The sequence below is a fragment of the Podarcis filfolensis genome, assembly GCF_964270895.1.
Source record: "Podarcis filfolensis genome assembly, chromosome: 3".
NCBI lineage: Eukaryota > Metazoa > Chordata > Lepidosauria > Squamata > Lacertidae > Podarcis > Podarcis filfolensis.
The window spans coordinates 88020289-88043479 of record NC_139606.1 but is presented as its reverse complement, the minus strand read 5'-3'; the positions used below and the strand labels follow the sequence as shown (position 1 = coordinate 88043479).

The window sequence follows — 23191 nt, the reverse complement described above, 5'->3', positions numbered from 1 at the left end:
ACGACTATGGGAGTCAGTGCTCATCTTGCTTTCAGGCAGAGGGAGCTGGCGTTTGTTCACAGACAGCTTTCCGGATCATGTGGCCAGCATGACTAAGCCGCTTCTGGCGCAACGAGTGCCAAAGTGCACAGAAACGCCGTTTACCTTCCCACTGCAGTACTTATTTATCTACTTGCACTGGCATGCTTTTGAACTGCTAGGTTGGAAGGAGCTGGGGCAGAGCAACAGGAGCTCACCCCGTCGACAAGCCCAAGAGGCTCAGTGGTTTACACCACAGCACCACCCACGTTTTACCTTTATTATATACACCACTGAAGAAGGGAATGCTAGAAATCCTCTGGTCACATACAGAGAACTATGGCTGAGTATTCTGGGTTGAATGAAGGTCAATTGATGAACTTTCCATACAACTTTGAACCTGATTACATTATGGATAATTATTTTCTCTCCATTGTTGTTATTTATTTTTGTAGTTTTGTACCAAATTTTTATTTTAGGAAAAGGAGTTGTTTGGGTCAATTACAGTGCTTCACTGTTTCACAAGTGTGACTTTGATGGGGAGAGGGGCTATACCCTTAGCATACAGGGAATTGTTGAACTAGTCCGTCAGTCTGTAAAGATGGAAATGCATGCAGCCCTTTCGATTTGGACAAGGGAAGGTAAAACTAGCCTATCAAGACATACACCAAACATGAGCTTCAGGAGGGCAGGGTTGCTTGTCAGCCATGAGCTCATGCATCTCCTAGTTGCCCTTCACACTGCTGTAGGAAATATGTTTCATACTTTAAACAGCAGAGTTTTAACAGGAAGGGCAGAATTAAACTCAGACGTATAAAAGCCTAATAACACTAAGCTAAACTGAAGATCAGATGCCAGCTGATAAAAGGATTTGTTCAGTATACAATGAAATTCTACCTCTTTTAGTGTTAATTGCACACACATTGCTCTCTGCCTGCTGAACTGGTTCCTATGATTCATGCTATTTGGTTGCCCACTTGACATTTCCAAACCTAGACTTACAAAAACAGCATTTTAGAAGTTAGCTTCCCTTCTGGGTTGGGGAGATGTGTTTTGAGTCAACGATAAATCCTTCATGGTTTGCGGAAAGGTCAAAGCAGTAAAGCCAAATTGTTTTTAAGAAAAATATATGCTTATTTTATTAACAGAGGGAGATGAAAATTTATGAGGGTGAAATTCACACTGGTTGTTTAAAGGGTTCTGAAATAACAGCTTCCCACCCACTCACATGGGAGGAAAAAGCAGAGCTATGAAACACACACTTTTAAGTTTCAGAAGATTTCAGAAGTTTGTATGCAAAAGGACAAACAAAGCCCATGTGATCAGAGTTTAATGGGTAGCAGTTAGTATGGGCAGCAAAGTACCATTTTACTTACAGCAGAGTATCAATAGGCCTGAAAAGTGTCTGGATGGCAATTTGCCACTAACAGGCAAGATTACACATTATTGACTTAAGTACCTTCACAAATAAAGGGGTCTGCTACATTTGTGTGTTCCTGCTTGCTCTGCTTTTAATGATCCAACCCTTCTGGCTCGCGACAAGTATCTTCTTTCCTAAATATGAATTTCCCTAGTACTCTTTAAAAGGACCTTTCCAAAAGCAAGTTCTAATCTATCATCTTTGGTACGGGATAGTATTTTATAAATATTTAAGTAAACAAAGTCTGGAATGATCAGTGGGTATTATTTGACCCCGGGACACTGCTGTCTGGATTAATCTCAGTCCTGGTCCTCTTACCCCATGTTAATGTTCAGCCACTAACTTTTTCTCCTCCTCCTCCTCCTTTACTGTGGGGCTCCAGGTGGCTTCCATTTCCTTCCTGATGGATGAGGTTGCTGAGTAATATTGTGCAGAGTTGAGCTACAGGCGACCAGGAGCTCCGTCTCCTTTTCATTTAACTCTGTGCTCTCGTTACACAGCTTCTGGCTACAATTGTGGCCTGGAAGTGGGCGAGTTAGCTGAAGCAGAGCTCACAGAAGGCGGAAAGACAAAGGTATCTGGCAGCCCCTGTTGTGTAAGAGAGGCAGGAGCATAACAGAATGCTAAGCCATCCAGGAATGGGATGTGTTATTTAGTCATTACATTTGCATCCTACCCTTCCTTCCAAATGAGTCCAAGGCAGCACACAAGAAGTAATCAAACTTCTCAAGAACAATTCCAATACAGACAAAGGCAGGCAAAGATCTCAACTTACAAGGTTTATTGAAAGGACAGGGTCTTCAGGAGGCACTGAAAGGCAGTGTCTGATATTCACTTAGTGCAGAAGTGGGGAATCTTTGGCCTTCCAAATGCTGTACTACAACTCCTGTCCAGACTGGCAATTGGTCATGCTGGCTGGGTCAGATGGGAGTTGGAGCCCAATGTCTGGATTGCTGCAATTGTCTCACTTCTAACTTGAAGAATTGGGCCGAGAGGACATGCTTCACCTGAAGCCAGTTTCCCCTCACCAAATCACACCTGCACATTGTAACTGCTTCAATACTATGGGTGTCTAATCCGCTAAACCAGTGCTAGAGTATCTTCTGTGAGCCATGTTCACACCGTGCTTTGACTGGAACTGGGGAGGGAAAGCTAAAGCAATGTATTTTGAATGTCCTTTTAACTTAAGATTTCTGACCACATGGAATTCCCAATATTGTGCGAAATTCAGATGAACTGCTGCCAATATACGGGTTGGTCAAGGTCATGTGATATGTATTTACCATTTAAGGTGGTTGAAGCATGTTACTATAAACTATGCGAGTGATCTTGTAAATCTTAACTGGTCTGGACTGGTTAGTTGGGGATGGACAGATATGTATTTGTGAAAGCTCCCTTCAGCTCAGTTCCACTGCTAACAGTACCAAGATTATACCTTTAAGAACTGATAAGGCATCTTTCACAGTGACTCATATGTCACACAATGCTTTTTTCTATGGGGTACGCATATCCCTAAACATTTTGTGAATCTAAGTTTGGCCTCATTGAGGGGCAGTATTTCAATATGAGTAGGAAAATGAGAGTACCCCTAAATGTACAGATATCTTCCTCATCCCTCCTACACCCAGGTTATCAATATTATTATTTTACTAGATGTGCTGAAGATTGAAGCTGTGACATTATACATTATACAGAAAGGCATATACTCTTTCTGAGCCACACTCTGTCAACTTACATAACCTAAGACATAGTCTTTGCTGCTCTACCCCTAGGGGAAATGCAACAGCTCAACAAAAAAAGAGTGCATTTCCTAGGCAACTAGAAGTTAAAAAGAACATAGGTGCACATGTATGTAAAGTGGACTATACAAAAATTATATACTTATGAACAAGAAAGAGCATTTTATAAATGGTAAACAGTAGGATTGAAATTGTCTAAACTTCTAATGATGAAGGCATTTCTTCCTTGCAGGTTGTGAATATAATAAAGTTATATTATATGAATGTGTTCGCATTTCACTTGGTGATGAGAGGCGAAAGGGAGAACCTTCACAGAAACCCAACACCAAAGTTATAAAAGGGAGAATAAAACTAAACATAGCTTGGCTTTGAGCAGCTCCATCTGGAGGCTACTGTTCGCAATTGTATTTTTGAGGGAATCTGGAAGCGGAGCAGAGGTCTATGTTGGAATAAATAGGGAGAAACCCTCCTAAAATCAGCTATGTACATGTAACAAAATACACATATGCAGGATTGCCATACACAACAAAATGAGCGTCACTTGACTGCCTTCTGCATAGGAAACTCATAATAAATAAAGCAGTCCTATAGTGAGTTTCTTGGCTAAACAGAAGTTTGAGCCTGGATCTCTCCAGCGTATGATTTCCTTCTTCCCACCCCAATACTTGTAATGGAAAGAAAAGCACTTGGATTCTTAGTTTTTATTGTAAAAAGCCAGCCTTGTTATAGATAAGTTTGCTTTGTAAATACATAGCTTTCACTACTATATACACACTTTGATGCACAATATACACAAATTCACGTTTAGTGGGGGAAGAAGCATGTGTGGCAAGGCTCAGGAATCATTAAAAGGAATTTAAACACAATGAGCAAAAGTTTGTTGCTTGCCATGTAAATGGAGTCTTCTACTCTGTAGTGATTGCGGTACTATAGGCCTTCACTTCTCAAAGCCAACACCTGAAGTTTAATAGCCATATTTTGCATTCAGATGAGTTCTACCATCACCACTTTGACCTGCATCAAAAGAGGAAGATTAGAATGTTTCTTTTTCCCTTTTCAAAAAACTCTCTTGTGCCCAGGAGTGAAAACAATATACAGAGAAACAGAAATAGTCGACAAGTCACAGTCACCTAGACCCTACATACTTGGCAGCATGTTAAGTTAATCACAAGCAGTGTAAAACTTTCCTGACATGGGGTTCAGTAGAGGTGCAATATTTTGGTTATGCAACAGGTCAATGTCCATTTCAAGGAGAGGGAGATGGGGACTTATATTAGACATCACCCAGGTGTGACCTCCACTAATGGTATATGGTTTGTTTTTGTTTTTTTACATTATTCTGCAGAGGTTGGAAGTAACTAAAGGTGTAGGAATATTCATGGGGACACAGAGTAAGTATGTGAGAAGCGAAAGGACATTTGCAAAGCCAAAAAAGGGAGTGAAATGGTTGGCTGGACCTGTGGGAGGCAGGTAAGGAACTGCAAGGGATGCAAAAATATATGGGCTTATACAATGTTCCAGCCTATTCATAAAGCTGGCTTTTAATCTTGTTCTACAAAAGGCAGAAATTTCAAAAAATAACTCTTAGAATGGAGGTTGCTCACAATACAAGACTAATCAGAGGAATTCAGCAGCACTGCTACTTTTAAGTACACCTAAGTAATCTCTACATTATATGTAGGTAGTGTATCAAACAAGGGCATCTGGGGCAAGAAAATTCGAAGTTGCATTTGTTTACTTCAATTGATTGATGAGCATTCTTGATAACTATGCATTCCAGTTGGAGACCTTGGAACATACAAACTCCCCTCTCTTTCTACCTGACCGCTTAAATCATTCTAAGCAGTAATAATAATAATAATAATAATAATAATAATAATATTTATTATTATTTATACCCTGCCCATTTGGCTGGGCTTCCCTAGCCACTCTGGGCGGCTCCCAACAGAATAAAAAAGCAACAAAACATCAACATTACAAACTTCCCTAAACAGAGCTGCCTTCAGGTGTCTTCTAAAAGTCAGATAGTTGTTTATTTCCTTGACATTTGATGGGAGGGCATTCCACAGGGTAGGCGTCACTACCGAGAAGGCCCTCTGCCTGGTTCCCTGTAACCTCACTTCTTGCAGTGAGGGAACTGCCAGAAGACCCTCAGGACTCGACCTCAGTGTCCGGGCTGAACAATGGAGGTGGAGTCACTCCTTCAGGTATACTGGGCCGAGGCCATTTAGGGCTTTAAAGGTCAGCACCAACACTTTGAATTGTGCTCAGAAACATACTGGAAGCCAATGTAGGTCTTTCAGGACTGGTGTTGTATGGTCTTGGTGGCCACTCCTAGTCACCAGTCTAGATGCTGCATTAATTGTAGTTTCCGGGTCACCTTCAAAGGTAGCCCCACGTAGAGCGGGAGATACCTAGAGCATGCACCACTCCGGCGAGACAGTCTGCAGGCAGGTAGGGTACCAGCCTGCGTACCAGATGGAGCTGGTAGACAGCCGCCCTGGACACAGAATTAACCTGACTCTATGGACAGCTGTGAGTCCAAAATGACTCCCAGGCTGCGCACCTGGTCCTTCAGGGGCACAGTTACCACATTCAGGACCAGGGGGTCCTCCACACCCGCCCACTCCCTGTCCCCACAAAACAGTACTTCAAGCCATGATGGAGGATGTTCTATACCTGAGAAACATCTACCACCAACTGGTACATCAGCATGACTTAGGGACAGAACTTTGCAGCACATATTTGCACAGGGTACTCTGTCTGCACACTGGATCCCTTTGTATGCTTGTGTCCTCCCTAAACCTCAGGTGCTACTGCTGCTGCCTTTATCTCTGGCCAAGCTGGGCCAAGGGCAAAAGCGTGACCTGAGTAGGATGGTGGGAAGGCAGGCAGGGAGAAACAGCAATAACGTAGTCGGAAATGTTCTGGGATCTGGAGGACTGAGGTCCAATGTCAGTCTTCCTTCAGACAGAGCAAGCTTAGATCCTTTATTTGCTTGTACTTGCTCTTCCACGGCCTCATTACATAGGATAGCAAATAAACTGTAGTATCAGTGTACAGGACTAGTCCTGATGTCATCCTGCTTGCCCTATACTTCAGCAAGACAAAGGTGAGTAGATTTAGAGACTCTGTGGTGCAAAATTATTTAGACTACACCATACGCAAGACACTTCAAGTGGCTGTCTATATGCTGCCTTCTGCTCAGCTGCACAGCTTCATGCACCCCCTTCCGTTTCTCAGCAACCCAAGTCCCCTATTTTGCATTGTCTTCAAATAGATCAGGTCAAATATGATTTTGGAAAATTATAAATTACCTTCAGGTGGCATCCACACACAGTAGTCTGGGTCATCTTCTGGATATTCTGAGGACAGAGTGCGTTGAGACTGCAGAATAGATTAAAAAAAGATGCTTTGTAATTCTAACAATTCCCTTCCCTCTTTCTGCTGCACAACTTCATGCACCCCCTTAAAAAGGTTCTACTAGCACTTATTTGAATAATAAATTATTATTACTACTAGCTTTTAATATTTGAGGAATTAATGCATTTTAATATTTTGCCCTGGCGTGCTCTGGTCCATGGGGTCACGAAGAGTCGGACATGACTAAACGACTAAACAACAACAACAACATTTTGCCCAGAGTGGTTGGAGAAACCCAGCCAGATGGGTAGGGTATAAATAATAAATTAATTTTTAATTATTATTATTAAACTTGGGAAAATATCTTAGTGTGAATATCTTGAGAACATGAACTCAAATTGCTTTAGACAGATTCTATTTTATGATTGGATTGTAAACTATTTGGGCCAAAGAATGACGTGTTAAGTTTGAAACCATTTCCCCCACTTTCTTTATGCAGAGAGGGTTTTCTTAGACTTTCTAAAGAGGATAGTTTGTGACAAAAGACAAACAAGAGTTTAACAAACACAAACATCATATGGTTATATTTGATGCTATAGTGGAGAATCTAATGTTACTTACAATAAAACAGAACGATATTGTTGGCACAAAGTACTGGAAAGTATAAGCTGCTAGAAAAAAGCATTATTGCAGCCTTGCAAATTGGGATTGACAAGCCTGCTCTCCCTACAACAGTTGTTGCCTGGCTGCATATAGTTGTGTTGGTTGCAATGCCCTGCCAATGATTTCTGTTAGATGAGAAAGTTAAAGCACTGCCATGCTAGTATTAAAAAAACTCAAAATTATTTGCATTATAATTAAGTGGCGTAGCTTCCTGCAATTTGAGTTGTGCTACCATTCCAAAATAATCAGCAGCTATATCTTTTCACAACTGTGTCTTATCTAGCAGTAATACTAGCACAGGGATGTCCAACCGGTCGACTGCGATTGACTGGTTGATCCCCAGCAGCTAGCGGTCGATTGCGGGCTCTATTTCCTCTGCGTGGGGTGGGGAGAACACCTTTCCCCGCCTCCTCCTTCATTCTCACACGATCGCAAAAACTTCTAGTGACATTTTGACGTGCCTCCCTCCCCACAAAAAGCTAAACAATTTCGACCTGCCCCCCACTTAAAGAAGCTCAACAACTCTGACTTGCCCCCCTAAAAAAAAAGGTCAACAAATTTATTCCCCCTCCCCCAAAAGGGTAGATCACTGTCAGCTTTTTATTCTGGGAGATCGCGGTCTCTTGGGAGTTGGACGTCCCTGTACTAGCACAATATCTATCAGCCTGACGTGAGACACACAACGCAGAGTACTAACCACTATACTAACCACTATACAAGTCAGGAGGACTGCACGGGTGCCAGACAACACAGCACTAGCACTGTCTTATCTTTTCCTGATCCTCTTATAGACACCATCTCCCATTAATGCCGGCATCAAGCAATTCTGTGAATGCACCAGGTAGAGAATGCAGTATGTTACAGTGCACTTCATCCTATTTATATGCTTTAGTTCCTCCAACTCACCGTATTTGCAATGTTCATTTTCTTATTCTTGGACTTTCCTGCAGATGTCTCAGGTGCTAGGAAAAAAATAAGAAAAACAATGTTAATGCTGCCGACTCTATTCAGAGAAATTATTCAAAACAAATTTCAGACAAATTTATGTATGTAAAAAAAAAAATGGCCAGGGAGCTGTTAAAATTAAGCACCGCGGCTCCTTAGGCCCCACCAACAAAATGCACACAAGCCAGAGCCAGGACAGCAAAACTGCTTTTGGGGTGTATCTCACAAAGTAAAGGTTAGCAATTTTGATACCTGTAGCAGTGATATATTAAACCAAGTATTGCTTGCTATTTCCCCCCTTTCTCCAGAAAATCTTGAATATTTTAGTTATGTGCCTAGCACTACAAAGGAGACATTCCAAATGCGCTGTTCCTCCATTCTCCTTCTAATTTTTAAAAATATATTAATTTTTATTAGTTTTCCAAATTTTAACAAATCCATCCTACTTATTTAAATTTAATACATTTTAATCCTTCTAAATTCAATCCTTCTAAATTTTGTTGTTATTTGTTTTTGAATGAAAAGTATTCATCCTTTAAAAATATGATTACTATTAAAAAAACTTTTTCTCAACTTTTTTAACACACTACGAAACTTCACACAATGATCATTTAAATAATTTCTTTATGCATTTTGCCAAAAAGAAAGCATCTCATCAGGATTATTATTTTATTTAAGCATTGTGGTTTTATTTGTTACAACAGATTAGATGTTCAGAAAACAAGCTGAAGGAACTGCTATCTTATATTGCAAGATGTTCCAAGTATTAAAATATATTTTCCCACTCCAATTGTACAAACCAACAGAATATGATTGTATCTACCAGTGCTGTCATCCATTTTTCTCTCGTACTCACCTGGCTCACCTTGTGGCTTCTTCTGTGATTTATTCAGTGGGGAGCTGCACTCTGGCGTCACTGCATCTTTGCTCAAAGGCTCTGATTGTGGCTGAGCTCCTGTAAAAGAAAAATGGAACCCCGCAGACTTAGCCAACCAGATTCTTTAATGAACACAGAACTAGCAAATTAAATCTTAACGAATTCTAACAACTTACAATTAAACTGCCTTTATTTCTTTTAAAAAGCTGATCAATGCTATACTATAATAGCTTTTATCCAATGAAATTAGTTTTCATATCTATCTATCTATCTATCTATCTATCTATCTATCTATCTATCTATCTAAAAAACAGGCTTACAAAGCAACGATGCTGCAAAATGCCAGAGGATCAGAAATGTTCAGAGTCCTGCTACTTCACTTGTTTTGAGGTATCAAAGCAGGTACACTGTGCTACACACAAACACAGAAGGTCTGAGCCAGTCAAGTAAAAACACAGTACCCACAGCAACCCTGCTACCTTCTGAGCACAGGCACTGTCTCAGGCCATTAAGCAAAATGGAAGATCTGTCCATGTTTCTCATCCTTTCTCCCAAAATCAACTAATGCAGGATCTGTGCATTCCCCAAAGGGTGAGGGATTAAGGCGGGAACGTAAGGGCTCTGTAAAGCCTCATAACAATATTTTGGTGTGTGAAGGTGCTGTGCCCACTAGACTGAACCTAAAATCCCCATCACCTAAGAAAATTTACCTTGAAATTTATGCAATAATTATTCCTGTTGCTTCACTGGTCTTTGGAGATGCCTGTGAAATTTGGTACTTTGAATTTAAAAAGAAACCCTTGCAAGGAAAATATTCCTATATAAAATGAACCTAACACTTATAAAATAGTAATGCTGCTAATATATCTCTGAGTTCTTCATAGCCTACACCAGGCTTCATCAACCTCGGCCCTCCAGATGTTTTTGGCCTACAACTCCCATGATCCCTTGCTAGCAGGACCAGTGGTCAGGGATGATGGGAATTGTAGTCTCAAAACATCTGGAGGGCCGAGGTTGAGGAAGCCTGCTCTACACATACTATTAGCAACTTGAACTATTTGAGAGACTGAATAGAGCAGCCTATGCTTTCTATCATCACTAGAGTCCTCTGAAATGGTCTGAAATGTTGAGATGGGGGCAGCCATTTTTGCAACCAGCCGCACAGATATGTGCACTAGGTTCAAGTCACAGGGTACTGTCCCAACAGCAGTGGTTAGCATACATATGCTAGCTTCTGGCCAGCTGAGGAGGAAGGGAGCTGGTCCAAAAGACCTGCACCCAACACTCCAAGACAGCAGTGTCCCACAGGTTCTCTAGAACAATTTATCCCAAGGCCTTAAGACCATTTAGCCCAAAGGAAGAAATTTACCCCATCGATGTGCACTTCTGTACCAAGCTCTTGACGTTCATAGGTAAAGGTAAAGGGACCCCTGACCATTAGGTCCAGTCGTGACCGACTCTGGGGTTGCGGTGCTCATCTCGCTTTATTGGCCGAGGGAGCCGGCGTACAGCTTCTGGGTCATGTGGCCAGCATGACTAAGCCGCTTCTGGCAAACCAGAGCAGCGCATGGAAACGCCGTTTACCTTCCCGCCGGAGCGGTACCTATTTATCTACTTGCACTTTGACGTTTTTTGAACTGCTAGGTTGGCAGGAAATGGGACTGAGCAACGGGAGCTCACCCTGCCGCGGGGATTTGAACCGCCAACCTTCTGATCGGCAAGTCCTAGGCTCTGTGGTTTAACGCACAGCGTCACCCGCGTCCCACCTTGACGTCCATACTTCTTCAAAAGAATTCAGGGCAGGGTTTTCAGAGGCACTTAAGGAAATGAACATAGCTGAACCTAACTGTTGTTGGCAGGAGTACATATCAAGCATTCCAACAGTCCCCGCTACTGCTTTTAAGAGCCTCAAAATGAAGGGGAACAGAATAAACTAACCTCCATGAACAAATTCCATTTCCTCGTTGCTGCAATCATAAGAACTGGTAGGCCGTTTATGCTGTCTAACTGTTTCTTGTGCTGGTATTTGCATCATTGGGTTTTGTGTTCCTTGATTTACAGCCTTCATTTCTTCTTCCTCCTCCTCCTCCTCCTCTTCCTCTTCCTCCTCCTCTGGCCCCTCATCTTTCATCTTTAATAGGTTTACAGGTATATCTGGACGCTTGACAGGCAACTTCTGTGGGGCAAACAAAAATTGCCATGAACGTAGTTGTTATATCATCTGCCACTGATATATGGAACAGAATATGCCATGCTATGAGGCAATGTGCCTTTGAACAGCTGTTATTAAGGACTTACTGAGATTTGTAGAAACATAAACAGGCTCACTAAGTAAGCCCAAAGCTGAACTGTTTCTACAATAGTTCCTCCTAGTGTCCAACTATCTGTGAATGCCCATCCTAATGGATCCAACTTCTAAACAGAGCTTATCTTTTGCAATGGCTTTGACTAGACAAAATAAATAAATTAAATCAGCAAAATGGGGAGGGAAGCAATATCCAGCTATTTCCCCTTCCCTGCCTCCCCTGCTCTCAACACTCCAAAATGTTGGGGGGCAGCAGGGGAGATGGGACATGGTCAAAATGGCTTCTCTTCCCGTTCTGCTAAGAAGCCTTACAGTCAACTGAAGAACACGTTTTGATAGAACCCATAGCTTTTGCTTTCTTTACTTACCCCCACAGTACCAGTTTTCAGTCTGAACTTGCTTCCTCCTTTCATGGCACCAAACATGGGTAAAGTCAGCTTTTTGGGTTTGTTCTGAGTTTCCGAATCTTGACTCCCAAGCCTACAGAACATTTGGGGGGGGGGAGGGGAAGAGAATAAGAAGTGCACACAGAGCTTTAGTATCAAATTCTGAAGGACCAGCACTAGAGCTATGGCTGTGTGCGCACTCTCTCTCTCATGTGGAGATTCCACATTAAAAAGTTCCTTCTCATTGCAAACCTCACGGTGTGGCCTTAGGTTCGTGCAGAGACAATGAAGCCCATCAGGGACAGATAACAGAATTGCAGGCTCCCTTCTCAAACAAGATTTCCTTTCTCCCCTGCCGTTATCCATGGGGACTGAGGGTTGGCACTGCCATTAATCACAATTAATGCTCACCAGGGTTGTACGTCAAAATAGACTTGGAAACCAGTTCTTTGGGAAGTTCCAGTGCCAAAACCTGCCTCCCACCATCTCCATACTCCTCTGCATGCACATTTGGGTAGTCATCAAAGAACTATAGCTCAACAAGGAAAATATAAAATGATTACCACTCCATAAAACGAAGACTCACTCGGATTTCAGCTCCGGCAATGAAGCTGGTGTAACAATCTTAATCAATCCTTTCAATCGCTGCTGCTCTTTCCTCAGCTCAAAAGTCCGCAAATGAAGCTTTCTACGCGTCACACTGTCTAAAGCACATCCTGATTTTATTTCCGTCATGAATTCGTCCAAAGAATCTTGCGCTGCTGAATGCGATTGTGCTAAAGGAAATACAAATACAGAAAAAAATCATGCCATCCCAATTTAGTTATGGGTAGTAGTGGTCCAAAATTTTAGTAGCTAGAATCATAGAATTAGAAGAGACCACAAGGGCCATCGAGTCCAACCCTCTGCCAAGCAGGAAACACCATCAGAGCACTCCTGACATATGGTTGTCAAGCCTCTGCTTAAAGACCTCCAAAGAAGGAGACTCCACCACACTCCTTGGCAGCAAATTCCACTGTCGAACAGCTCTGTCAGGAAGTTCTTCCTAATGTTTAGGTGGAATCTTCTCTCTTGTAGTTTGGATCCATTGCTCCGTGTCCGCTTCTCTGGAGCAGCAGAAAACAACCTTTCTCCCTCCTCTATGTGACATCCTTTTATATATTTGAACATGGCTATCATATCGCGCCTTAACCTCCTCTTCTCCAGGCTAAACATGCCCAGCCACCTTAGCTGTTCCTTATAAGGCATCGTTTCCAGGCCTTTGACCATTTTGGTTGCCCTCCTCTGGACATGTTCCAGTTTGTCAGTGTCCTTCTTGAACTGTGGTGCCCAGAACTGGACACAGTACTCCAGGTGAGGTCTGACCAGAGCAGAATACAGTGGCACTATTACTTCCCTTGATCTAGATGCTATACTCCTATTGACACAGAACACAGAACAGATGCCCAATACAACTCTCTGAGATGAATACAATTAAGACTACAGATGTGCTTGAATTCTTTAATCTAATAACTGTATTTGGGAAAATGCAGGGTTTATCTGTGCAAAAATTGACTTAGTATTAAACAAAGAAATGAAGGGCCTGATAAAGTTGGTTCCTTTGGCATACTGCTAGGCATGTATAACTAACCTTTAAGGACATCTCGAGGGCTGCTGATTGGAAAAGGACTTGAAAGAAGGAAGTTGAAGGTTATGCCAAAAGTGTGTTATCACTTGCCCATATTGAAGTTCCTTATCCCAGAATGAAATTTGTTTTCCTTCCACTAAATGTAACATGCTTTCCACAGAACTGAATTTGAGAGTTTTAACTTGATCAGCTTCTTTAGAAAGGCAAGTATTAGGCATTTTAAATAATTTTAAACATGCTGTTACACTTGGCTTAGTCTTTCATTTGTGGAAGACAGAAACAAAATACCCTTAATATTACAAATTAATTATGCCTTATTCTCACGCAGACAACCCCAACATTTGAATAAAGTATGTGGCCTTACTTGTCTTTGAAGATTTCAGCTTCTCTGCTATTTCAGAGAGCTCTCTTTCAGTTGCGGCTAATTTTGCACTCTACAGAGAGAGACAATTGAAAAGTGATGAGCATCTGTAATAGCTTTACAAAACTATAAAATAAAAATGTAGCAACCTTTTGTGTTCCCAAATGCTGGTGAAGTGAAAAGCCCAAAAATACAAAGAAGTGTAGCAACAACCCAATTGTGGAATGCTCTCCCAAGGGAGTTTGACCACCTGCAACTTTCTTGTCTTATGAAAGTCAGCCAAAACATTTAAAATAAATTTAACCAGGCATTTAAAGTATCTTGAAATTTTTAACTCAGTCTTTTAACTTTGCTTTTTATCTGTCACTTTTCCACCTGCAATTGATGTGTGTGTGTGTGTGTGTGAGAGAGAGAGAGGGAGAGAGAGAAAACACACGAACTTATGTAAAATGCCTAGAAATCCTTGTCTATACAGTGGTATGAAAACATTTTAAATAATCGTCACTGGCTCATTATTAAGTTTTCTTTGCCACACTGAAGTGTTTTCCTTCTGTACTACTTCAGTTTAGAAGACCAAAAAATGATTCTTTCTGAACAAATGAACACGCCATCATGGCTAACCCCTCTGAAATTTGATACCAGACAAATAGCATGATAGTGGAAAGTGGTTTATATTCCTCTGCAGCAGCACTCTTAGGAATGATAATTTATGAGAGCATAATTCAGGAGACAGAATTTTTAAAATTCTGGCAAGATACCTTGGGTTCTATCCAGCTAAATCACTGTGCACACCAGATGATTTCTGAAAGTGCAATGGGACTTACCCTTGCACTCCTCCAAATCTGCACTGGGGATTCCCCATATCCTTTGGAGCAGATCTGAGGTAAGTGCAGGGGGGAGGTGAAATGTCATGGAAGTCATTCCGCATGAACAGTGGTTGAGTTGGCTACAATCCCTTCTCCTGAGCATGGGAAAATGCTGAGGAATCTAGTAGACTTTGCACTGACTTTGGAAAGAATTAGAAAGCAAAAAGGTGTATTCCAAGCCTCTGCATGAGGTCTTCTCTACTCCAGGTGGGGACTCTAGGTGGCCTTCCACTGGGATTTAAGAGATATTAGAGAAACAGCAAGATGACCCTCTGATTTCTCAGCTCCACCTTCCCTGCCACCAGCTCAGAATTGAGGTGGAGGGGGGAAGCTTGCCCCTGCAGTTGTTCTGAACCCTGAAGATGCTCAGCGAACCTCCAAAACTCAACAGTAACATCAGTCAATACCCCATATCTTGGCCTGGAGGCACAGGGTCAGCAGCAGGCACAAATTTCGACTAACTACCACGAATCCCTGGCTGAAGTTGCTCCTACCAATGAATCAAAGGTTTCTGGCTTCTCATCGATCTTTCCTGCTTTCTTCATTCTGCTCAGACGTTTCTGTTCAATAACTCCTGTCCGATCAAGGAATGTGTCGTCATCACTATCGTAAAAGTCTTCCTCTTCCCAATTCTTCGCTTTTCTTTTTCGGGATACTAAGAAAGAACGAAGACAAAAATACATGAAGAAAAGTGGAAAAGCTTGAAGCCAGTTACGCACCTGTACTTGATTTAGTGACAGGTGATCTAATGCACATTTCAAAAAACAAGCAAGTATGCAAATGGACACAAAGATGTGAAGTTACCACATCCAATAGATGCGAAAATAAAATGCAAAAAAGGCATGCCAGCAATCCTTGTAGGTGAGCAAGATACAAGCTCGGTAATAAGAGGTATAATAAGTTAATAAGATAAAAATGCTTAGGGTTACACCACATTTTACAGATTTAAATTCCTTCAGAGCTCTTGTCAATAAGACTATTTCCAAAAAGAATTCTGCATGGCCAGAGCCTCTGGCTAGTCCACCTACCTGCCTCTTGCCGCAGCACACCCCTTGCATCCAGTATCCTGCAGGCTTCCAATGAACACTGGATCATTGCTTCCTTTTTCTTCCCTGTATGAATAGCCTCTGCCACAAGTTGCTTCCCCGAAGCATCATCTATAGGCAGCCTATTGAATTCAGAAGGTTACAGTTCAAGGAAAGATCAACAAATGGCCTGACATGTCTGCTCAGTGTCAGCTTGTGTACTGCTCAGAACTGTTCTTTCAAATAACCTTGGCCTCTTTGGTTATAAAACATCTCAACATTAATTATACAAGGTTTAGAAGGCCACTTATTATGTCTCAGTCTGGAGGGAGAATTTTCGAAAGTTGGACGCATTCTGTTTCAGTGATTTAGGCCTTAAACTTTCAGCTTGAGAAGGCCAAGCACGCAGGTTCCGGTGGAAGGTCTCCGGTGGAGACCTTCCCATAGTAAAATAGGATATAGACTGTATAATCAACTGAGCACTCGCAGGAAGATAATAGGTAACAATTTCTATTAATTTCAACTGAAATCTCATTGCCTCATCTCTTTTCCTTAATAATAGTAACAATAATAATTTTATTATTTATACCCTGTCCCAGCCACGCTGGGCAGCTTACAGCATATATAAAACATAATAAAATATCAAACATTAAAAACTTCCTGATACAGGGCTGCCTTCAGATGTCTTCATCTCCTTGACATCTGAAGGGAGGGCATTCCATAGGGAGGGTGCCGCTACCAAGAAGGCCCTCTGCCTGGTTCCCTGTAACTTCGCTTCTCGCAGTGAGGGAACCAGCAGAAGACCCTCAGATGAGGACCTCAGTGTCCAGGCTGAACAATGGGGGTATACTGGGCCGAGCCATTAGGGCATTAATCGTCAGCACCAACACTTGGAATTGTGAAGATCCTTTAGGACCAGTGTTATATGGTCCAGGCGGCCACTCCCAGTCACCTTTCAGTTTCATCCTTTAAACAGTTTTCTAAAAGACAGCAATCTTCCCAGCTATTTGAAGCATGTTGCTTTCATAAGGTGAAGGCCACATAACCTTATCAAGTGCCATAAATAAAGAATCATAGATGGAGCTTTGTACATCAGCTAGTCCAACTCACTTCTCAATACAGAAATCCAGAGCTGGCTACTCAGCCTCTTTCTGGAAACCTGCAGTGAGTTTAAGCCCCCCCCCCAGCTTGTTTCCATCACTTATACTCCTATTTTTATTAAGGAACTTTCCTTAATGTTCACCTTGAAATCTACTCTCGTGTAACTTGAAGACCTCTAGGAAGTGGGAACCTACCACACCTCTAAGTAAATGGCATTACAGTCGTACCACAGATGTCGAACAGAATCCGTTTTGGAAGTCGATTCGACTTCCAAAATGTTCAGAAACCAAAGCGTGGCTTCTGCTTGGCTGCAGGAAGCTCCTGCGGTCGATCGGAAGCCGTGGAAGGACAGTCACTTCTGGGTTTGCAGCGTTTGGGAGCCACAACATTTGAGAACTAAGCTGTTCGAAAACCAAGGTACGACTGTATTGTTGACTTGCTCTTGAGATCAGATCCGGGGACAGCGGGGAGTCGCGCTGCACCTCCCCGCTGTCCCCGGACCTGGTCTGAAGGCGGGCGGCGGGGAGAAGAGCACTTCTCCCCGCTGCCTGCCCCGCAAGCTCCGGGGACAGCTGGGAGGTGCAGCGCGACTCCCCGCTGTCCCCGGATCTGATCTCAAGGCGGGCGGCGGGGAGAAGCGCGCTTCTCCCCGCTGCCTGCCCCGCAAGCTCCGGGGACAGCGGGGAGGCGCAGCGCGTCTCCCCGCTGTCCCCGGACCTGGTCTGAAGGCAGGCTGCGGGGAGAAGAGCACTTCTCCCCGCTGCCGGCACCACAAGCGCCTGGGGGGGAAATAAAATTTTTTCCCTTTATTTCCCCCCCAAAAAACTTGATGCGTCCTATGGGCCGGTGCGTCCTATGGGGCGAAAAATACGGTAACAGCTTTCTCTGCCTCTCTGACTTACAGAAAGACATAACTATACAAGATTATTACATAGAATACATACATACTTCACCCTACAGAGCCAAGTGCCAGTTCCTTGTGCATCAAATTCATATTCTAACTCTTCACCTAGGAAGAAAAGAGAGGGAGAGGAGCTGATTTACTTGCATACATTATCAGCAGCTTTGTTTTGTAGTGAAATAGATAGCCTGAGCTACATTTAACCTAAATTCTTGCTCTTTACTCCTTTGTAAATTATTTTAATTTTTTATGAATGGTAACAGTATTAAACTATTAACTGGCTAAGTATTTGGAATCATTGTTATTTCAGCAATTGGAGCAGTTTAATTACATGGAATAAAATTTAACTGCACAGTATCTGTAAAAATCCTTCCTAAGGCAATGCTATATTTAATATTGATTCATTTATCAATTAGCAATAAGGTCTTAAAATGATCCATCACCCTAACTCCACAGACATTCCTGCATCTGTAAGTGGTTCAGACACATCTATAGTCAGACACATTTAGAGAAATCTAGACTGGTGAATATATCACTGCTAGATCAAAGCTTTAACAAACTTCTCAGACATTTCTTTGTACAGATCAAAGATAATGCTGCAGTTAAGCTTCGTTTCCATAAAGGAGCTTAAGCTGACAAAGTAATTTAAACGTTGGAAATTAGTGGTCTCCCCACCAATGCCGAAGATGAATTGGCACTCGCAATTTTTAATGAGCTGCAGTAGCTCATAGAATAAGTAGAATTTCATTAAAGTGTAATATCTCATGCTCAGTCTAAAACCAAATAGCCAGCACAATCCAATGCATTTTTACTTAGAAATAAGTTCCACTGTGTTCCATGGGGCTTATTCTGAGTAAGTTTGTTTGGGACTGCAGCCATCCTCTTCTGCACCCTGAAGTTCTTAAGCACAATAGGTTGATCACTTTAATTTGTTTCTAGTACCACTCTAGGTTACAAAGATGTGTGTGGAAAACCCCCCCAAGAGCAAAGCAGAATTGCCACGGAGGGACTAATACTTTCAAGTTAAACCAGGATATAGCTATACAGATCTGTCCAATCTGCTTCTTTCTTATTTCTCCTGCAGAAAGCAGGATGACTGTAAGCAACACAGAAGAGGTTAAAAGATCAAGAAGCACAGTAAAGCTCTATTCAGGTGTTCAGCTGAACATGGGGGGGGGGACTGTGTAGAGGGTGCAGGAGTGAGTGTGCTAGCCCTCCCCCCTCTACTCCTAAATTTAATGCCTAAAGGTCTGTACTGCTTTGCCTGTGGCCTAACTCCTGCCATCCAAGCATGGACATTTGAAAGAGGGACCTCTTTGGTTGTAGACCTCTATATGCATAGCCTACCCTGAACCCTGGGTTGTGCATGGTTCTTGGATGCACAGAGGGATTTGGCAAAAGGCTTCTCTATCTCAAATGTCCATGCTAATGTGCAGATGGCAGGAACTTTGTGTTGGCAAAGGCAGGTCTGGAGGGATGGGCCCACAGCTGCTTTGGACCCACCTTTTCCTCAGGGGAGGAACATATAATGGGGCTTATAACTCCATCTGATTTCAGAGAGGAAATTGAACACCTGAACCAGAGTCTAGGATATGTAACTGACTGGGCAAACAAACTGAGACAAAAGTACTTTTAGACAGTAGGAATGCTGTTTGGGGGAGTGTAGTTCTCCCTCTGAAGAATCAGATTAGCAGTCTGGGTCCCAGTCTTTTTCTTGATTGGTCAGGTGGCAGCAGTGGACAGGGCCATCTTTGCACAGCTTTTGACCTGTGAACCAGCTGTGACCTTTACTTGAAAATACACATATTGTCACCATCAAATGACTTAGTTGTATTCTAATCAGACTACTGCAACATGTTCAGAGTAGCCTGCCTTTGAAGAGTGCCTGGAAACTGCAGCTGCTGCAGAAAGTTGTAGCCAGGCTGCTGACTGGGGCCTCTCATTTGAAGTATTTTACACCACAGCTGGCCTATCTACATTGGCTCCCCATTTGTTTCTGGGACGAGGGTATTTAAAGGATGACCTGCTTGCTCTTTTGGATCACCCAGAAATTACTTGCTTCCTCATTTCTTGATCTGAAGTACAGTATTTTTGCCACTCTTCTATATGTTGAGGCTTTAATGGTTTTGTTCAGAGCTGCTTGGAGGGCTTTTATGCTAAAAGCAGTGCATTATATATATACATACTAACATCTTGAGTGGCTCTGCTAAGCAGACCTACCACTGGTAGACAAGCATGACAGGTAACACACATACCTTCTCTGTCAAAAAAACCTTGCAATGCCTTCTTGGGATCTTTCAAATAAAAGGCTTCTTGATCCTCCTGAAACTCGATGGCGATAGGGTTTTCTTCACCCTCCTCTTCCTCTGCATCTTCCCCTGAAAAACAAATGCAAATAAAATTATAAATGAGAGTAGATATAGAAGAGAATAAAATACAGCCTCATTTTATGATCTAGGAGTGTGGCAAGATAAACCTTGCCCAGATACCTACAGGTGGAAAAAAGCCACATGTACAAAGCCTTTGAACAGCCTTTTTGGTAGGAAATAACCCCAGTCCTCAGTAAACATGGAATTCACATATAATTTTATTGCAATGAAAGCAGAAGACAGAAACAAGCTCCATGAACTAACACCACACAAGTTTCAGTGGTGCAAGATGAAGCATAGGTAAGTGTTAAGAGTCTACCAGCAATATACTGTAACTTACCCAGTCCCCAGGAACAAGTGAAATCAGTACTCCGACTATTTTCATTTCTGTGTTCATCCTTTTCTTTTTGATCTTCATCAGAATCATCGCCCAGCATGGTCTTCTCTAACTTGGCCTGCTGCTGCTTACGAAGTTCTTTCAACTGGGTTACAGTCAGCTCTGATTCTGGTTCTTGATCCTCCTCTGGGCCCTGTGGATTAAATTATAACATACAAAATTGAATGCCAGTTAAAAAGTTATGATAGCTTTAACCTTCGTTTACTTACCAGAAATAAGCCCCATTGAGTTCAGTGGGATTTACTCTCTAACAAATGTAGTTAGGATTAAAGTTCAAGTATCTTAACTATTATAGAATGGTAAATATGTGTAAATGAGCTGCTAGGTAGATTCTTAATTCCTCTTTAAATTGGATGCAGTGAAACACAGAGCCTCTCCCTTCGCTAAAATGAGAAATCAAGAACATTTCTACACCATAAGGTGAAACAGCTAGAAAATGTGAGTCTCCCTGGGGGGAGCACTTCACATAAGGCGAGCCACAGACAAAAGGCCCATTCTCATGTTGCCACCCTCCAGACCTCTCACGGAGGAGGCACACAAAGAAGGGCCTCCAATGATTATCACAGGTCTGGGTCGGTTCATATGAGGAGAGGTGGTCCTTGAGGTATTGTGGTCCTCAGCTATTTAAGGTTTTATAGGTCAAAAGCATCACTTTGAATTGGGACATCTGCAAGTGCAGTTCAGCATCATTACCCGTTACAGGATAATAGACAGTGAACAGCTTTGCTCTTTGAATATGCAGCCACTTGTTCAATTATTAAATTTATATCCTGCCTTTTGTCCAAAATGAGCCCAGGGTGGCAAACAGCAAGTGATAAAACAAGGAATACATCTTAAAAACAACTTCAATTCCAAATACAAACCAAAACAGCAAATACATTTGATCTATAGAGACACTCCTATTTTCTGTGTTAGTTGATCAAATAACTCTCTTGTTATATCCAGCCTTCAATAATTCTGCTTGCCATAGCAAGCTGAGGCAGTGTGTGTGTTATTTGTCCATGTCTGAAGGTGCTCCACCAGGCATTCTTTCCCTTGAGAAGGAGGACGACAGGCAAGAATTAGGTGTTGGATGCCCTGCTTGAAGGTGCTCACAGCATCTTAAATCTGGCATGCTACCCTCACTTTCCCTTATGAAAAGCTGTCCAGGCAGTGGCAGACTCAGTTGGTAGAGCATGGGACTCTTAATCTCAGGGTTGTGGGTAAGTGCCCCATGTTGGGCAAAAGATGGGGCTGGACTAGATGACCCTTGTGGGCTCTTCCAGCTCTACGATTCGAAGTCTTCCTGAATGCAGTCAGGACTTCTGGGTAAAAGTGTGTAGGATTGCACTGCAGATACCCCCTTGGCCAGTACAGAAACTAACACCACAGCCTGCACCCAAGGGTACAGGTGGGCGTAGAGAGCCTTCTTGGTAGTGGCGCCCGCTTTGTGGAATGCCCTCCCATCAGATGCCAAGGAAATAATTATCGGACTTTTAAAGACATCTGAAGGCAGCCCTGTTTAGGGAAGTTTTTCATGTTTGATGTTTTATTGTTATTTTTAATATTTTGATGGAAGCCGCCCAGAGTGGCTGGGGAAACCAGGTGGAGTATAAATAATGAATTATTCTTATAAATTATCATGATTACCCTCTCCTTACCTGCAAGACGAAGAGGCGGCTGCTGCCCCCGAAGCGCAGGACGTGGCCCACCCGAACCCGGCAGTAGGTGCGTGGCGGGATCCGAGCTTTGTTGAGGAAGGTGCCGTGCGCGCTGTCCAGGTCGTAGACGTAGAGCCCGGGCTCGGGGCCCTGCTCTTCCCCTTCCTCCCCGACCTGGCCTCGCTCCTCCTCCTCCTCATCCCCGGCGGGCGGCGGGCGGCGCTGGAGCACGGCGTGGTGGCGGGACACACACGGGTGAGCCAGGGAGAGGTCGCAGCCCGGCGCGCGGCCCACCAGCAGCCAGCTGCGGCCTGCCAAGCGGACGCTTTCCAGCACGGAGCCGCCTTTCACCACCTCCAGGCTGTAGCCGAACGAGGCCTCCTCTTCCTTGGCAGGGCACCCTCCCCACGGAGGCTCCTGGTACTGCGGGAGGTCGGGAGGGGGGCAAGGGCGAGGAGCTGGGCCTCGCGGGGGTTTGGGAACCGCTGCCTTCTTGGGGTCTTCTGCCCCAGTTGGAGGCGGCAGCGGCGGCGGCAACGGAGGCGGCAGAGTTGGCTTCTTAAAATCCCCCATCCCTTCGCAGCCCTCCTTTGAGGGATCCGCCATTTTAGCGCGTCCGGTTCTCAAACCGTCCCCCCGCGGAAACCACCGCCCTGGCACTTTGGTTCCGGGAAGGGAGTCACCGTCTTCGAGGGCTCGGCCTTTGCACGCGCCCTCCCGCGGGGGTAAGTGGGTCCCGAGTTTGCATGTTCGCGTGTGTGCCTGCGCGCGCGCTCTGCTACCTAAAGGCTGGAAAGCCATGTTTTATTACACCATTATTACAAGCGAGGGGGAGAGAAGGATGGAGGGTCGGAAGCGATATGCTTCTGGATGCCAGCTCCTGGAGAGAGCGCCGCCGCCGCCGCTTCACTCAGGTCGCCCTTGTGGGCTACCCTCGGGGGCATCCGGCTCGCCGCTGGCCTTTGACTTGATTCAACAGGGCTCCTTACTGCTCTTGCGGAGGACTCTAGGTGGTGGGCATCCCGGTCAAAGCCGTTTTCTTGTATGGCAGGGGTCAGACTAGATGAACGCTCCGTTAGGACCGCTTCCAACTCTGCAGTTCTATGGAGGGTGGTCATCCGAGAGACTGAGAAGGGGGCAGAAGGCTTTCCTGGCTGCCTTTGAAACACCGTGTGTGTCTCTCTGTGT

At 43.5% G+C, this 23191-nt stretch overlaps 2 protein-coding genes and 1 long non-coding RNA gene across 10 annotated transcripts in view; 1 reads left to right on the top strand and 2 right to left on the bottom strand.

Moving 5' to 3' along the window:
- SUPT7L (SPT7 like, STAGA complex subunit gamma) overlaps positions 1–23191 on the top strand; it is a 47412-nt gene that overhangs the window by 11215 nt on the left and 13006 nt on the right. Inside the window, exon 3 of one of the 6 annotated variants that reach the window (XM_083604579.1) lies at positions 4523–4647. The gene's annotated coding sequence lies outside the window, so the exon portion shown is untranslated. Of the gene's footprint in view, positions 1–4522; positions 4648–22133; positions 22729–23191 lie in introns of those variants that run through there. The other 5 variants (XM_083604577.1, XM_083604575.1, XM_083604578.1 and 2 more) reach the window with 5 other exon arrangements.
- SLC4A1AP (solute carrier family 4 member 1 adaptor protein) lies at positions 3864–22988 on the bottom strand (the record flags this gene model as incomplete). 3 transcript variants are annotated; one of them, XM_083604518.1, is made up of 14 exons in its annotated part: positions 3864–4191; positions 6495–6564; positions 8110–8165; positions 9005–9103; positions 10964–11201; positions 11699–11810; positions 12303–12492; positions 13708–13777; positions 15065–15225; positions 15599–15738; positions 17645–17705; positions 19853–19975; positions 20307–20496; positions 22004–22988. In XM_083604518.1, the coding sequence occupies 14 exons, from the start codon at positions 22802–22804 to the stop codon at positions 4142–4144; spliced, it is 2361 nt and encodes a 786-aa protein (XP_083460644.1). In that variant the 3' UTR covers positions 3864–4141. The 3 variants fall into 3 exon arrangements, with proteins under 3 accessions (XP_083460644.1, XP_083460646.1, XP_083460645.1); XM_083604520.1 differs by having other exon boundaries at positions 9014–9103; positions 22004–22609; XM_083604519.1 differs by having other exon boundaries at positions 10964–11198; positions 22004–22609.
- LOC310758427 lies at positions 9113–10948 on the bottom strand. The gene is made up of 3 exons (XR_014545772.1): positions 10792–10948; positions 9338–10423; positions 9113–9304 (listed from the first exon to the last, which is right to left on the bottom strand). It is a non-coding gene; the product is annotated as an uncharacterized lncRNA (long non-coding RNA).